General features: G+C 40.5%; 1 protein-coding gene across 4 annotated transcripts in view; it reads left to right on the forward strand.

Annotated features, from left to right (window-relative positions):
• The window catches only part of traf3ip1 (TNF receptor-associated factor 3 interacting protein 1), a 143,816-nt gene that overhangs the window by 56,652 nt on the left and 71,827 nt on the right, over positions 1-15,337 (forward strand). For all 4 annotated transcript variants that reach the window (XM_048534641.1, XM_048534642.1, XM_048534643.2 and 1 more), the window contains 2 exons: positions 6,799-6,874; positions 12,950-12,970. In XM_048534641.1, coding sequence (XP_048390598.1) covers positions 6,799-6,874; positions 12,950-12,970 — 97 coding nt within the window. The remainder of the gene's footprint in view (positions 1-6,798; positions 6,875-12,949; positions 12,971-15,337) is intronic.

Genomic DNA, 15,337 nt, shown 5'->3' on the forward strand with positions numbered 1-15,337 from the left:
GCATGTGATTAACTCACTCCATGCATTGCATTGGGGGAGGCATGATGAAACTATGCTATCTGCTGTTTTAAATGATTGTATCTGACACCTGTGGCATCCACATTGTTCATTGGCTGCATGTGTCATCAGAGGGCTCAATATCCAGAGTGGCCTGTACTACTGAAATACAACCTGAGATAACTAGGTGTCAAGCTGGATGAACATAGTGGGCCAAGCAGCATTAGAGGAGCAGGAAAGCTGACGTTTCAGGTCTGGGCCCAAAATGTCAACCTTCCCGCTCCTCTGATGCTGCTTGGCCTGCTATGTTCATCCAGCTCTACACCTTGTTATCTCAGATTCTCCAGCATCTGCAGTTCCTACTATCTCTGAACTACATCCTGTTCTTCTTAAAGTGGACAGCGTTTTCGCTGGGTGGGTGTCATTTGAAAACTCATTCTATGGTCTTATGCTTTGAACTCTAGCTGAATGTGAGAGTGAAAGATTATAAACACTGCAGTGGAGATCTAATTAGCGCGTGGAAAGGTGATGTATCTACATCCAAAGTGGGACTGATGATCCTTTGGACTATTCAGGAAACAAAGGGATGAAGTAACGGCTGAGGTCACTGCTAGGAATGTGGGTTCAACAACATGAATGCTGTAAAGGAAGAAGCTCAACAACCTTGTGCAAGGTTTCAAGGTGGCTGAGTTCATCTTCAACTGGTGTATCTTATCACCAGTTCCATCCACTGCTAAATTCACTACAACTCCATCACTCATTACTGGCATCAGTCTTTAGGAATCAGTATTCAATCGTTTAATCATATCCTTTGCCTCATCATGATGGAAAGCTCACAACCACAACTCTCAGCTCAGACATATTAGATACATTGAACCATTATAGTTTCACTACATGTATATTGCAGGATATTCACCCATGTACTTATTTTTGCTGGAGAAGTTGGCATGTAACAGAAGGCAACAAGAAAGAAGTAAAGGAAGAGAGGCAAGGCTGCATGCTTTGAGCTTAGAGACAAGACAGTACTGGCTGTCATGAGAAGTAACATTGTGAAGACAGTGACCAGAGATGCTGGAGGTTTCCTCAATTAGGGTATCTACATAACTAACCCTCTTCACTCACTACCCTTTTGCTTGCCTCCTTTCATGTTAACCTTGTCCCTTTTCATTTCACATATGGAAAAGTTTGAAAAACTCAGCCAGTGAAGCAAGAGGAAGAAGTAGGGTGAGGACACACCATCACTTATTCTTCAAATATTAATTATTTAGATTGCTCGGTTTGAAGACAGTTTATATACAGGGAGACATCAGGCAAGATCATGCAGGACGGATAGTGCGGGTGCCAGCTTGCTGGAGTTCAAATTTGCAACTACTATTGTTGCAAAGGGAAAGCTTCCGGGTAAAACCTGTGCTAAGTGTCAGGGAGCATGGAGGAGCCCAGCTCCAGTTTTCACGAGGCTTTCTACAAAGCTTGGAGTCTGTCCTTTCTAGCAAGGAACTTTGTTCACCTACATTAACACAGCTGTAGAACCATGATGATTCATGATCTGATGTACAATATTGCAGCTTCCATCATCTATCTGAGTGAAATAGTGGAAGCTCAGACTTCTGTCATGGATCTGGTTACCACTGTTCAAAGGGGTTTACAGGCTATCACAGCAGTCCATCTATCTGTTTGTTTATTAATGGATCAGAGGATTGTAGAGGTACCTCCCCAACAGAGTGATAGTGGTTCTATCTTTTATTCAGTCATTGGATAAGGGTATCTCTGGCTGGCCAACATTTATATCCTACCCCAGTTGCCTTGGTGAGCTGCCTTCTTGATCCCCTACAGTCCATGTGCTATAGGTAGAGCCACGATACCCTTAGTGAGGGATTTCCGGGATTTGACCCAGTGACATTGAAGGAACAGCAATTATATTACCAAGTTAGGATGGGGAGTGGCTTAGAGGGGAATTTGCAGGTGGTGGTGTTTCCCTGTGTCTGCTGCTCTTGAGCTTCTAGATGTGTTTGGAAGGTTCTTTTGAAGGATTTTTCTGCTGTACACCTTGGAGATGGTACACACTGCTGCTACCAAACTTCAGTGGTGGAGGGAGTGAATGTTTCTGGGTGTGGTGCCAATCAAGTGGACTGCTTTATCTTGGATGGTGTCAGGCTTCTTGAGTGTTGTTGGAGCTGCACCAATTCAGGCAGGTGAGAAGTATTCTGTCACACTTCTAATTTGAGTCTTGTAGATTGTGGACAGCTTTGGGTAGCCAGGCGCTGAGTTACTTGCTACAATGTTCCTGGCCTCTGACCCCATCTTGTAGCTACTGCAGTTATGTGATGAGTCCAGTTGAGCTACTGGTCAATGGCAACCTCCAGGGTGTTGTTGGTGGAGCAATGGTAACACCATTGAAAGTCAAGAGTTATATTGTCTTTTATTGGAGATGGCCATTGCCTGGCATTTGTATGGTATGAATGTTACTTGCCAGTTTTGATTCCAAGCCTGAATAATGTCCAAATCCTTTTGCTTTGAGCATGGACTGCTTCTGTATCTGAGGAGCCACAAATAGTGCTGAACATTGTGCAATTATTGGCAAACATCCCCAGTTCTGACCTTATGCTGGAGGGCTGGTAATTGCTGAAGCAGCTGCAGATGGTTGGGCCTAGAACACTACCCAGAGAAATTCTTGCAGAGATGTCCTGCAGCTGAGATGAATCATCTCCCACAACCACAGCCATCTTCCTATGTGCCAGTATGTCAGTGGAGAGTCAGGTGTGGCCTTGATGTCAAGGGCAGTCACACTCACCATATTCTGGAATTCAGTTCTTTTGTCTGTGATTGAACCAAAGATATAATGAGGTCAGAAGCTGTGTGGCCCTGGCTGAACCCAAACTGGGCATCAGTGAGCAAGTGCTTCTTGATAACCCTGACGATGACACTTTCCATCACTTTACTGATGATCAAGAGTATACTGAGGGGTTAGTAATTGGCTGGAGCAAAAACAGAAGTTGCTGGAAAAGTTCAGCAGGTCTGGCAGCATCTGTGAAGAGAAATCAGAGTTAATGTTTTGGGTTTAGTGATCCTTCCTCAGGTAATTGGCTGTGTGGAGTTCATCCTGCTTTTTGTGTACAGGAAGTATTTGGGCAATTTTACACATTGTCGAGAATGAACTTGTTGTTTAAGAAAGACACCACTGTTTATTTGACAGTCCTCCTATTGAATTATGAGGATGCAGCACAGGCATTGCTAATGGAATTTCTCCTGTGCTGTTATTTGTTCCTGATATAAGGTTTAGGCCATGCTGCAATACAGGATTCCTCAGGCCTGTGGAGACCTTTGTTGTCAAGCAATTTCTGCTGTAGTTTGTACAGGCCTGAGCTGATGGAGCTGATCTGGTGCTGGATTTCCTCATCAATTATGACCTTGTTGATAGTGGTGGCTGCTAAGGTTCGGGAAATGCTTAACAAGTTCCTGAGTCTGTCCTTTCGCATATATAAATGGTGCAATATTTGGATGGCCAGTTGTGGTTTGATGGGTGAGCCTCGTTTTAGCAACATTCGAGGTCTGACTGCAGTTCTTGTGTGGACAATCGAAGAAATTGAGAGTGGCTTGCAATGACAGTTCAGTCATCTGAAATTATAAATTACTTATGGCTGGAGTGCTGAGATTAGTTTGGCATGGAGTTGACTATGTTAGAGCTTAATAGTGACACCAGAGTGCAATTGATCTTTTATGAGGGGCACAGCCACTGTTAGATAAATTGTAAATAATATGGGGGCTAGCAAACAGCTTTACTTCACTGTGGAATTTGAGGGCCATCTATTTCTGGTTTCCCTTTGAAGAAGAATCCGACATTCATTTACTTGTGGGACACATTGCAGTGAAATTATCATGAAGCAATTGCAGGATTATAATGGACATTTACTAGAAATCTAAATCTTTGGAGCACAATCCACAAAGTCTCATCATTTGCTGAATTCAAATGCTTTGCTCATGTTGATAAATGCAGTGAAGAGTTCCTGGTGCTGTTCTTTGACATGGCATTGTTGCCAGACAAATCTAAGATTCATCTGCAAGCACTAATGTCAGACTGTGTCAATGGGTCACACACTGACTGAATAATAGACTGCCAAAGAATACAGGAATGATGACTACTAGCAGAATGACAGGAATTCACCTGCTGTAGTTGCATACTGAGGGAGTGAGATCATTTTTTTGGTTCAGGAACAGGAGTAAGCTACTTGGTTTCCAGATCCTTCACCATTCAGTAAGGTAGTGTCTAATCCTATTATTGTATGTTCTCCCTTACCTGTATAACCTTTTACCTTCTTGCTTATAAGAACCTCTCTCCTCTAACTTGGGAAAAAAAACTGTTTAAGGCATGTGTTTTCCTCAGACGCCCAACCGCTAAGAAACAAATGAGCTGTCTTCAAGATGTGTCTGTACTCAGTGATAGGCTACATGTTCAGGAAACCTGGAATCTGTGTAAACTCTTACACTTGTCTCTGGCACAAGGGAGAGACATGAAGCTGTCTTTTTTTATTTAGACTCTCCATAATGTCCCTTATACAGCAGTGTACTTTAAACTGCTCCTCATAAATCCAAAAGCAGACTGGAAAGAGCGAGATGCATTAAAATTAAACACTATGGTTACCTAGATACCCACAAAAAATTATCGAGCAACTAACCAGTAAGTAGTTTATAATCCATTTAAGTAGTTGAGGTGATGCCTTCAGTCTGTTCAGTTGTGCCATTTAGCAAAGTGCATTGTCTGAACTGTGGCATGTGAAAATTACAATGATTCAAATTGCTGCATTGTAATTTGTCTGTATGAAGCCAGCATCGGTACCAACTGAGTCCCATTTTGGTCAATTGTTCTAATATCTTAGAATCTGTCCCATTCGCCTTCAAATCTGCTGTTATGACCACTCTCCCCAAATAAAAAAAAACTTGACCTTGCTGAGCTTTCAAAATTTTCTGCCATTTCCCAACATTTTCCTTCAACAAAATGCTCGAATGTGTTATCTCCTCCTTTGATCATGGCGCTTTCTGTTTGAATCATTCCAATCAGATTTTCATCACTGCACGGATACGAAACAGTTCTCAAAGTTATAAATTACATCCTCTGTGTCTGTGACAAAAGTATACTAACCCTCTTTGTCTTTAATCTGACTTTGTCACATTTGATTACAACATTCCCTTTCAACTGTCTGTACTGTTGTCCAGCTGGGGATGTTCCATTCTTATCTATCTAATTATAGCCAGAGAATCATTTAGAATGACTTCTCTTCCTGCTCTTTCACTGTTTTACCTCTGGATAAATCCTCGCCTCCTTCTGTTTCCTAATTACATACTATTGCTTAGCAACATCATACAAAACGCAGTAAGAGTATCCATATGAATGCTGATGATTCCAGATCTGCTCACCATGCCCTCTCTAACAACCACTCCGGTGCCTGTAAAAGTGCTTCTCTGATCTCAGTACTGGATGGGCAGAAGTGTTCTCCCCACTAATTATTAGGAAATCCAAAACTTCAGTCCTCATGACAATGTCCACTCCATAATCTTTAACTTTACCCCTCTCCCTGATAACTCTGAAATTGAATCAGATTGCTCATGATGTTAAGGTCGTATTTGTATCTGAGACGAGCTCCCAAACATACATCTGCACCATCACTATGAGCATTTATTTCCACATACCATCATCTAACTCTGTACTTTATGTCAATTCATCTGCTGCTGAAATTCTGATTAAGGTCTTTGTTGCCTCCCAACTTGACTATTCTAATGCATACTGTGCTGTTGAAAAGTTGTCATTGAAAACTCTGCTGCCGAGCCTACTCTAATTCCCATATGGGCAGCCACACAGCCTGCCAGAAGGCCCATGCACACCGATCAGGGTAACAACATTGTTCTCAGCATTAATTTCCAATTTTGGAAGTCATTGCCCTGTACAAACATGGAAGGTCTGAGCAGAAGAAAACATCATTTAAAATTTAGACAGAACATAGCTCAGCATTCTGGTGTTCGCTGGCCTAGATTGCCTCAGTTTAGCAAATTCTGGATATTAAGGTTTCATTTTGTTTTAAAAGTACTCCATGACCTCTCCAACATCAGAAATATCCTTTAGCCTGACAGTCCTGTGAGATGTTTGCAGTTCTCTAATCATACCTTCTTCAGCATCCCTGATTATTATTGCCCCACCATTAGAGTTTTAAGTAGTTCAAGGCTTGAATACTAAATTTTCGGATTCCCTTCTCAAACCTTCTGCCTCTTTCTTCCATTAAGATGTTGGTAAAATCCACCTCCGGTCTAAAATTTGGTCACTTTCCCTACTGTCTCTTTATGTACCTCAACTATATTCTGTCTTATGATGAGGGTCTTCACAGAGTGATGATAATTTACTAGGAAGAGGTGCTGTACAAATGCAAATTGCTGTTGTTTGTCATAAACTCCTTTGTAGTTAACATCCTGCATATTTCCTGTCAAACGTGTGTACTACCATCTCAGACCTCACTTTTGAGTGTTAGAATGCATAGCACCAAAACCAAAGTGCAACGAAACTTAATTTAACCACCTACTGAACTTAATTATTGTGGAATGATTAATATTCCACTCACAAGGCTGATTTAGAAACTGAGTTTAGATGTTGTACCATTGATTCAAATGTGTCATTGAATAAATTTTCACTGCCAATGATGTGTTGTAAGTGTCCAGAATTAGACTATATGCTACATATAGTCGATGGCATCATTACTTGTATAATTGGCACTTTCTGCAGTATTTGTGAATTTACAGATACTTTTTATTTTGAAGGCTGAGAGCCCGGTCAGGATACCCAGACCTTCATCAGCAAAAGGCCAAAGGAGAAAACCAAAATCAGGAGTTGAAGGTATTATGTTTTATAGTAAACAACTGTCACCTTGACAAAGAAAATCCTTTAATAGATTTCACTGTCTACAATTCATGTGGAATACAGATGTTTCACGTGTTTTCATAAAATATGGAATTAGTCACCCATTCACTCTTTGAGTAAAGGAAGTAAAATATCAGGAATCCTTCATGAAAATGAATGTTGCTTGATGAGATGGGTTGAATGGCATCCCTCAGTTTTATTTTGCTGAAGATGAGAGTTGAAACAGTTCATTTCAAGCAGCCCAACATATCCTCTGTTATACAAAAAAGTGTTTATTGTGACAGGCATAGATATTAAAACTAATTTTAAGAGAGAATAGATTTGTGTTTATAAGTCTGAACTATTTAAATTGCAGTGGCCAACTGTTTTTAACTCTGCTTTATAAAATGTCTTCTCGAACATGACAGTTTCAGATTGTGGAAGCTTGGGTATATTGCTGACATATTTTCATAATCATGAGTTGACATATTATGTTCCACTTTTCCGTTCAGTGGTCTCTTTAAAACTTCAGCACCCGAACCAAGCTTTCATGCTCAAAGTGCATGCATAAATGGTGAATGGAAAAAAGCTATTGAGGATCATCTTGGTTGAGGCCCGTTCTGCTGTTCACTAATGTCCAGAGTGGCTTAATCATAATAGGATTCTCTGGTTAGCTTTCTCCTCAGTCCCAATTTGGTTGGGGATGGTGGGAGTGTGGTCACTGAAGCCAGTTATTTCATCATCTCTGCCGCGTCAACATTTATCTACCAACTCTGCTTTAAGGACTTTGTGTGTGTCTCAGTTCCTTACTAGGCTTATGCTGGATTTTGATTTACCTTGTAGTTAAACCATTGTTTGACTGAGGTTTTGATTTGTTCTGAGGTCCAGGACAGACTGTTACCTGCTGCTTCATGTACGACAAATGCAAGTTTGTGTTGTATTTTGACTTCCAGAAGGTACCTCATGAAAGCTTTTGTGATACGAGCCCACAGTATTGGAGGTAGTGTATTAGCATGAATAGAGAATTGGCTAATGTGCAGGAAACAGTGAATGGCAATAAAAGATTTTTTTGTTCAGGTTGGAGACCTGTGACTAGTGGGATTCAACAGGGATCAACACTGGGGCTGCAACTGTTTACATTACAAATTATTGCCATGCAGGAAGGAAGCAAATGTACTGCAGCCAGATTTGCAGATGATACAAAAATAGGTGGAAAGGCATGTTGAGAGAGGGATACAAACAGTTTGGAGAGATATTACTAGGTTAAAAAAGTGGGCAAAAAAGTTGGCAAATGGAGTAAAATGTAAATATGATGTTGTTCATTTTGGAAGGAAGAACAAAAGAACAGTATTATTTAAATGTAGAAAATTGCAACACAAAGGGACTTGAGGGTATTTGTGCACAAAACACAGAAAGCTAGCACACAGATACAGCAGCTAATCAGGAAAGTTATTTCAGGGGAGTTGGAATACAAGAGTAAGGATGTCTTACTGCATCTGTACAAGGTGCTGGTGAGACCATGTCTGGAGTACTGTGAACAGTTTTTGTCCCTTTTTTTTGAGAAAATATCCTTTTTCAATGGAGGCAGTTCAAAGAAGTTTCATTAGAATGATGAGATAACGCAGTGTGGAGCTGGAAGAATACAGTAGGCTAGGCACCATCAGAGGAGCAGGAAAGTTGATGTTTCGGGTCAAGACTCATTATCCCTGGTATGGAGGGATTGTCTTAATGGGCAAATGCCGAACAGTTTGGGACTAATTGGAATTTAGAAGAATGACAGGTGATCTCATTCAAATATGTAGAGTTCTTAAGTGGCTTGACAGGATAAATACTCCTGAGAGTCCAGGACCAGAGGGCATAGATTCAGAAATAAGGGATGCTAATTTAATTTTGAGATGAGAAGGAATTTCTTCTCTGAGCTGCGTATCTTTGAAATCCTTGTCACAGAGAGCTGTGTCAAAATCCTTGTCACAGACTCCTTGTGTATATTTAATGCTGTGATTGATGGATTCTTGATCAGTTTGGGAATCAGAAGTTATGGGGAGAGGGAAGGAAAGTGGTCATGAGGAGTATCAGATCAATCATGAGCCTATTGAATGGCTGAAGGGGCCAAACAGCCTTACCTGTTTCTATTTGTCATGGTCTTGTGGCCTATTTGTGACCTTTTGTCAAGTGCAGACAACATTCTAGAGAATTCAACACCTTTCTCAACTGTGAACTTTAGATTATGCCTTCAGTTTGCAAAAGTGATCATACTGCTATGCAAAACTTAGTGTGTTCATTTATATATTCTTGTGCTTATACTTTGGCCACACTGTATCCTAAGGCACATACTGCACCTTGATCAAGAGATTAAGAAAGCTACTTGCTACAGGGCTTAAGCCCAGGCTGTTGAATACATTTTTAGGAGTTTGCTTACTTGACTGAAATGTTTCCATTCCAGTGCAGGAGTGCTTTCCTTGGAAAGTTTGACTAAGTTGAAAACTTACTACTTGATATGCATGCCCACTTTGCATAACTGCAAGCTCCGTAAAATACAAAATTGTTGTTTTGCATCTATACTAGCATTAAACTATTTTACTTTAGTTGCATTCCTCACTGTATTCTGTGTTGCGACAACCTTTGCTAAATGTTAAGATCATTTAGTAAAGTATTTTTAAGAGCAACTTGTAACACTAATTTATTCTTTTTGCCATGGTCTGTCAGAGGAAGAAAGAGAATCTAAAACATCAGTTAGTCAGCAAGAGGTGTTAGATCAAAAACCTGAGAAAGAGACCATTATAAACCAGCTAGGTAAGATTAATTGGGTAGATTGATAGACTATACAAGTAGCGATAAACAGCTAACTGCGAGTGTATAATTTTGCAATGCTGCTACGTTAGGGCAACAATTAAACAATCTTGTGAATGGTAATTTATTGTTCATACTGTTCTTGATATATAGCTACTGACTTAATTTTATATTTTAAAGACATTTGTTGCATAGTCTCCGAATTGTTTTGGAAATTTGGCCCATAAATGTTTAATTTCTCATTCAAAATGTGTTTCTTTCCTATTTAAGCTTTGATTTTCATGATGTTAACTTCTTTGGATATTTCAGCAGAGGTAGCAATCTGATTAAAAATAAAGAGTTTGGTGTGTGTGTTGTCAACTTGTACGTTAGTATGAACAGCAAAGTTAAAAAGCCTGCACTTATAAAAACATTGACTTCACTCCATGTGAATTCTGGGTTCCTAAATTGTGTATCACCATCTCTGAGACCACAGTGGTGACCTTGGATCAGAGACTCTGACAGGGCAGCCTTGAATTTGAACTCATGACATGTGAGCACAATTCAAAGTTTGAGCAACACTTGCTGAACAATCTCGAATGTGCTAATAGCTACAATAACAGCCAATTCTGGATGATCAGCTTGGCTTGTAACACAACTTATATACACTTGTTAGACATTACATACATCCAGCAAAGAGAGGAAATATATTTAAATCTTACACATATTTTGAAATAACTGGGCACTGGGAGACACTATAGTTGCCTGTTGCTTTCTCCATATCAATGCCTCTGTCGATTAGAATCGACTTGCCAAACAATCAACTTTTTCTCCTGCCGTGTAATTTGTTGTACAAGACAAAAAACTTTGGCAACGTGTCTACTCCTCTACCTAATTTCTGGTAATAGCAGATTGCTTGTCTTGTATTAATCAGATGCTCAAATAATCGTTGTCACAATGCCCTGATTTATTATGTGAAACATGTTTTAATAATGGTTGTAACCATGATCATGGGACACAAAAATTGCAGCTCTATCACCCTATAAGGAATTTCGGTGAATTTCTGCAGTGTACCTCGTAGATAATCGTAGCATTATGCACTGAGTGTTGGTGGTGGAGGGAGTGGATATTATACATGTGGTGCCAGCCACGCAGGCTGCTTTATCTTGGATGGTTTAAAGTCTCTTGAGTGTTGTTGGAGCTGCATCCATTCAGGCAAGTAGACAGTATTCCATCAAACTCCTGACTTCTGCTTTGTAGTTCGTGGACAGGCTCTGGGGAGTCAGGAGGTGAATTACCCTCTGCAGTATTCCTGGCCTTTGACCTGTTCTTATAGCAAGTCCAGTTGAATTTCTGGTCAATGGTAACTCCTAGGATGTTGGCAATGGGTGATTCAGGGATGGTAATCCCATGGAATGTCAAGGGCACTGGTGAGATGGTCATTGTCTAGCTTTTGTGTGGCACAGCTGTTTGTTGCCATTTGTCGACCCAAGTCTGGATACTGTCCGGATCCTGTTGCATTTAAACATGAACAGCTTCGGTGCCTTAGGAACTGTAAATGGTGCTGAACATTGTGCAATTATTGGTGAACATCTCCACTTCTGACCTTTATAATGGGGGGAACATCGTTGATGAAGTAACTGAAGATGATTCAGCCTAGGTACCTACCTTGGAGAAAACCTGCAGAGATGTCCTGGAGTTTAGATGATTGACCTCGAACAACCAAGGCGATCTTCCTATGTACCAGATTTGACTCCAATCAATGGAGAGTTTGCCCCGATTCCCATTGAATCTAGTTTTCCTAGGGCTCCTTGATGCCACATATGTGGCCTTGATGAAAGGCTATCACTCTCACCTCACCTCTGGAATTCGGCTTTTTTTTTGTCCATGTTTGAACCAAGGCTGTAATAAAGTCAGATACTGTGTGGTGGGATCTAAACTGAGTGTCACTGAGTTGGTTATGTTAAGTCCAGTGCTGCTTGATAGCACTGTCGATGTTACCTTCCATCACTTTACTGATGATCGAGCATACTCTGATGGGGCAGTTTTGGTTGGTTAGATTTGTCCTGTGCACTCATATTTTCCACGTTGTTGGTTAGTTGCCAGTATTGTAACTGTACTGGAAAGCTTGAATAGGGAATGTCAAGAGGCAGTGGTTAGATTGTTTGTTTCTTTCTTTCTGGAGATGACTATTGCTGACTTATGGGCCTTATAAACCATCAGCTTGATCCTGTCTTCCCAGCACCTTGCTGTATGTGTGTTATGTGGATGATTAATTTAAGAAAAGAGGCTTAACATGTTTCACCTTTGCTGTCTGTGGTGTATTATGCCTATGTCCTGGCAGGGTAAAATTGTGAATGTTGCAGTCCTTTCAAAGGCAGAGCTCCAGGTAATCTGGCATTAATTAACACAGGCAGCTTCATTGGCTTGGGTACTTTGCAAGATGAAAGACAATTGCATACCAAAGACTTCTTGTTCAGTGAGTTGGTTGGAGCCAGAGGTTCAGTAGGATGCCCAAAGATTCATTTCAGATGTGTGCAAGTGTGCACTGAGGGTTCTAGATATCGATTTATTGTGTCTGGGAGTCGCCAGTTGACCACTGAGGGAAATGGTGACATCACATGTTGATTGGCACACATCACCACAATGACTGTGCTATTGCAGATTGGGAATAGACTCCAACACGAGAAACAAAATAGTGCAGCTTCCTAGCTTCGTGTGTGACACTTCTGGCAGGTGCTACCTCTTGAGAATTGGCTTCTTCAGCCATCAGCAAATATGTACCATATGAAGACACCCTTCTGAAATGGAACTGTTTTCTGTATGTCTATTCTCTTTTTTTAACAAAGAAATGCCTTAAATGAGGATAGAACAAACATGTATTTTTTAAAAAGTCTTGAACAGATGATTGCAGCTTTTTGTTTTCAGGCTCTTGAACAGGGCAATGCTAGAAGCACTCAATGTGCATAAAAATAAAGTGTGCCACACTCTGAAGAGCCATGGTGACCTCACTTCTGGACTTTTGGCAGGAAAATGGAGATAATTTTTGTGGTTCTCTTACACTTCAGAAAACAAGCATTGTTTTTAATCATATACAGAATGTTGTCAGATCTCCCCAAAATCTATAAACCATCCACTGTCTGATGTGATACCTTGTCCTTCTGAGTATTTTTAAAACTCATACATTATTTAAGTCATGACTTATCAATAATTTAGCTGTAATTTTGGTGTTGGATTTGAAGTTGAAAATGTAGCCAGTTATGCAAACATCTCACTGTAGTATATAATGTTTTTTATTTGCAGATGAGTCAGATGCCGAAGGGGGTAAGTACTTACGTTTCAGCATTGGCTGCTACTGAATGCTTTAGAATTGAAAGGAAATGGTGAATTGCTAAATAAGATCATTGATCCAAATATCTAAAGTTTTGCTATTTGAGCAGACAAAAGGAAATATAACTTCAGTTAGTGGAAACAAACTGGCCTTCTAAGTTTGTATCAGTGATAATGGGAACTGCAGATGCTGGAGAATCCAAGATAATAAAGTGTGAAGCTGGATGAACACAGCAGGCCAAGCAGCATCTCAGGAGCACAAAAGCTGACGTTTCGGGCTTAGACCCTTCGGCCCAAAACGTCAGCTTTTGTGCTCCTGAGATGCTGCTTGGCCTGCTATGTTCATCCAGCTTCACAATTTATTATCCTGGCCTTCTAAGTTTCACTGTTTTAAGTTTGAGGTAACTCAAGTCACAATGTTAATTTTTTCATTTGAGATTTTAACCAATAAGGGAACCGGAGAACATGCAGTAGCTGAAGATGCTTTCCTTAGATTATAAGTAATACCAATGAAAACAGGGCAGCAACTTTATAGGCATACTACTCATTTTGCATTCTGGTTCAGTTTAGGGTACAGGTTGACAGTAAGCCTCTGGTCTTTCTCCCACTTCTGGTTGGCTAACTTCAAACTTCTTTGCCTTTATCACCAAAAGTGGTTGCTTATTAACCCTTTCCACAGCATGATCAATTATATGATTACATTTTGATTGACCTAGGCTTGGGTGGGCTTATTGCTAATTGGTTTATCTGATGCATGATGAATATCTAATTGGCTCTTAAGGTTGATGGACATTGACTGATGTTACCTTCCACTATCTCCTGACTTGTTCCTTAAGTGGTTAGTTAACCATGGGTCTACCCTCTCCATTAAATTTTGTTGTTGTTACTTTATGACTGTTAGCAAGATAAGAGTGTAATTTGAAATATTCTTTACCTCTGTTAAAGAAAAATCAGGCATATACAGGCAGCACTCAAAGATCCTTGACCTTATTCCTCAGTTCTCATTTAATTTGGCTAAGTCCTCATTAAAGGAGACACACACTCCTCACTTGTCATTTGCTTCTCTCCTACAGCCATTTGTTATTTTTTCTTTTTGTTTCTGCTATGTTTGAATGCTTGGAAACGGTTTGGCATCCTTTATCAGAAAGTACTAACACAGAAAATACTAACCTCAGAAAATAGTTATAGACTAAAGGATTATACAATTGCAAACGTAGACACATTATTACAAAGTTAAGTCTAGTACACAAGTTACATTTACTTAAAATACAGCAGTATAAGGACAATGCTGTAGTTGTGATTTCTTATTAAGGACAAATGAATCAGGAGTATACTATTTTTTGTATCTGTAATTTAAACATGCGAATGTTGTCTTCACTGTATGCAGAATACCTTGATGCCTTTCTTTGTCAAATGAAGCTAATCAGGATCACGTGAGGCTACAGTATCAAACTCTGCATTGGTTCTACCTAAGTTGACTAGTATAACATGAGATTAATCAATGAATATTTTGTTATTAAAATGTAAAGTCACCATAGCCCTGTCGGACTGTAGGGTGGTTTAACCTGAGGGTGGAGGTTAAGGAGAGCCCTTCATCGTAACCTCAGCCTGTATAGGAATTGAAACTATGCTGTTGTCATCACTCTGTACCACAAACCAGCCATCTGAGCTAACTGATTTTTGGCTTGGTTCATGCATCTGTTGGTGAAGTGATTCTCTCATGAGTCCAGGCAAGTTTTCTCACTGCACTTTACCAAATGTGCCATATTTATTATTGTTACTGCCCCTATGATGTGAATCACATCTAATTTCCACCCACCATGTCATGTGCTGTTCCTGGAAGAATTCGTCACTCCGTAGATGGCTGTCTGAAGACCAGCATTGCCTGGGTCTGTGCCATCTTTGAAAGTCTACTGTGCACCTCAAAGAACATTGGCATGTAGAAGCTAGTTTGGAGAACTATTTTGACAGAGGGCTAAGAAAGGGAGGTTGGCACCATATTTCTGTGACAGGGATCTGAAGATCCTGGTCAATGGTGTGGTCTAGAGGAGAGGAGTCCCCTTCCTGGAGGACCCACAGAAGAGGCCATGCCACCAAACCACGGAAACCTATTGGAGATTGCCACCTGAGTCAGTGCCATCTTAAGGATGCAGAGGACTGGGCTGCAATGCAGAAGAGGTAAATACTAATCTCTGCTACCTCACACTCACTCTATTCCTTCCACCACTCTCACCTCCCACCAAGGCTCATGCTCTAACATACGCTCTTGTCAGCCCTCTTCTTCTGCACCATGCCCTCCTTGCTGTCTTCTCACTCCCTCAGACCACCCCTATATGCTTCTCTCATATGCATCAGCACTAA

This window comes from Stegostoma tigrinum, chromosome 7, assembly GCF_030684315.1.
Source record: "Stegostoma tigrinum isolate sSteTig4 chromosome 7, sSteTig4.hap1, whole genome shotgun sequence".
Classification (NCBI taxonomy): Eukaryota; Metazoa; Chordata; class Chondrichthyes; order Orectolobiformes; family Stegostomatidae; genus Stegostoma; species Stegostoma tigrinum.